The sequence below is a fragment of the Myotis brandtii genome, unplaced genomic scaffold, assembly GCF_000412655.1.
Source record: "Myotis brandtii unplaced genomic scaffold, ASM41265v1 scaffold1332, whole genome shotgun sequence".
In the NCBI taxonomy this organism is placed as follows: domain Eukaryota; kingdom Metazoa; phylum Chordata; class Mammalia; order Chiroptera; family Vespertilionidae; genus Myotis; species Myotis brandtii.
The window spans coordinates 150,352-152,484 of record NW_005354726.1 but is presented as its reverse complement, the minus strand read 5'-3'; the positions used below and the strand labels follow the sequence as shown (position 1 = coordinate 152,484).

General features: G+C 48.4%; 1 protein-coding gene across 2 annotated transcripts in view; it reads left to right on the top strand.

Moving 5' to 3' along the window:
- The window catches only part of GRM3 (glutamate receptor, metabotropic 3), a 200,801-nt gene that overhangs the window by 132,223 nt on the left and 66,445 nt on the right, over positions 1-2,133 (top strand). For both annotated transcript variants that reach the window (XM_014534863.1, XM_014534862.1), the window contains exon 3: positions 911-1,691. In XM_014534863.1, the coding sequence (XP_014390349.1) occupies positions 911-1,691 (781 nt within the window). The remainder of the gene's footprint in view (positions 1-910; positions 1,692-2,133) is intronic.

The window sequence follows — 2,133 nt, the reverse complement described above, 5'->3', positions numbered from 1 at the left end:
CTCTGTAGATATTTTAAAAATATATTTATGCAAATACTTTATTCATAAAATGCTTCTTGATAAGCTAACTTCACTTTCCTTTTTTATTCTATAATAAATAAAAATAGTGAAATATTATTGATAGGTGAATGATAAGAAATTTAAATCCTTCATTCAGAATAAGTTTTAAACATTTTGAAAGAGATGGTTCTTGACAAGATCCTCAATGTTTCTGTATTTGCTTTATAACCAAAATACTATAATGATAACATTTGTACGCTTTCCTTTCACATTGTTCAAATAGAAAGAAGTGTTTTAAAAGAAAATACTGGTCAAGTTCTTCAGAAGTTTAGAAAAGTATATGCCTAAAATTTGGGGTGGACCAAATAGAATTGATTTTTTTTTTTTACTTAACCTAGATAATAAATGTCTAATTTGAACTGTCCATGTGGCATACAGTTCCCAAATTAGGCTCTTTCAGAAACTGCCGTTTTTAGCAAAAGAGGGGGAAGTGAGAATTCGACAACATCCAGGCTGCAGCCAAACTGTCTAAAAACTGAATTTGGCCGAGTCACTGAAGCTCACTGTAGCTCATTGTTTGACCGAGTTTTAAGAGAACCCCACACATTTCAAACAAACACGCTGAGGACACCTGAACAAGAGTAATCCTAGTCCAGGGTCGAGCATAAAGTCTGGGGGGGCGGGGGGTACTCTCATTTTTCTACTATGTCCTTTCCCAAATCATACACTACCTGCTTGGAACCTGCTCCCTCATATCCAAAATGCAGTATCCAGAACCGCTCTGGCAAAGCTTCGGGAAAGGTTCAGTGATCTGGAGGGGACACAGGCGCTGGGTAAAGAGCCTGGTACTATCTGTTCTTTCTGTCCCTGGGTTTCTAAACCACCTGCTTCTCCTGGCTCCCTCCTCCAGGTGGCAAACCTGCTCAGGCTCTTCCAGATCCCTCAGATCAGCTACGCCTCCACCAGCGCCAAACTCAGCGACAAGTCCCGCTACGATTACTTCGCCAGGACCGTGCCGCCGGACTTCTACCAGGCCAAAGCCATGGCCGAGATCTTGCGTTTCTTCAACTGGACCTACGTGTCCACCGTGGCCTCGGAGGGCGACTACGGGGAGACGGGGATCGAGGCGTTCGAGCAGGAAGCCCGCCTGCGCAACATCTGCATCGCCACGGCCGAGAAGGTGGGGCGCTCCAACATCCGCAAGTCCTACGACAGCGTGATCCGCGAGCTGCTGCAGAAGCCCAACGCGCGCGTCGTGGTCCTCTTCAACGGCTGGGGCGCGCAGGAGAGCATCGTCAAGGGCAGCGAGCACGTGGCCTACGGCGCCATCACCCTGGAGCTGGCCTCGCAGCGGGTCCGCCCGTTTGATCGCTATTTCCAGAGCCTCAACCCCTACAACAACCACCGCAACCCCTGGTTCCGGGACTTCTGGGAGCAGAAGTTCCAGTGCAGCCTCCAGAACAAGAGCAACCACCGGCGCCCCTGCGACAAGCACCTGGCCATCAACAGCAGCAACTACGAGCAGGAATCCAAGATCATGTTTGTGGTGAACGCGGTCTACGCCATGGCCCACGCGCTGCACAAAATGCAACGCACCCTCTGCCCCAACACCACCAAGCTGTGCGACGCTATGAAGATCCTGGACGGGAAGAAGCTGTACAAGGATTACTTGCTGAAAATCAACTTCACAGGTAAGCAAGGAGCCTTGCCTCATCATCTAGGGTGCAAGCAGGGATGTCCAGCAGGAAGCAGATACCTCCACCCAGAAATGGTTTCCCAGCCACAGCAAGGGTTTAAACTGTTAAACAGACATGGTGAGATGCAATACGAGGGCTCTTTGATGTTCTTTCTTACTGTTTAGTGAATGTCTTGGCTGGGACCCTATGTGACATCGAAAGGCCCCCTAGGCAGGGCTGCTTGTGGTAGCTGCCGGATGCGGGCTATGCTACATTCGCTCTCTTGCTTGTTGTTCGCTGTAAAATGTGACAACCCGGATCAGGGCATTTAATCTTCCTTAGCAGAACTGACAGCTCCCTAAGGAACATGAACTTCCAAGGCTTCCTTGTGGGTGATTTGAGCAAAAGAACCTCATAACTTTCACTGTAGGTGAGAGAGAAACACACACTCTTTTCC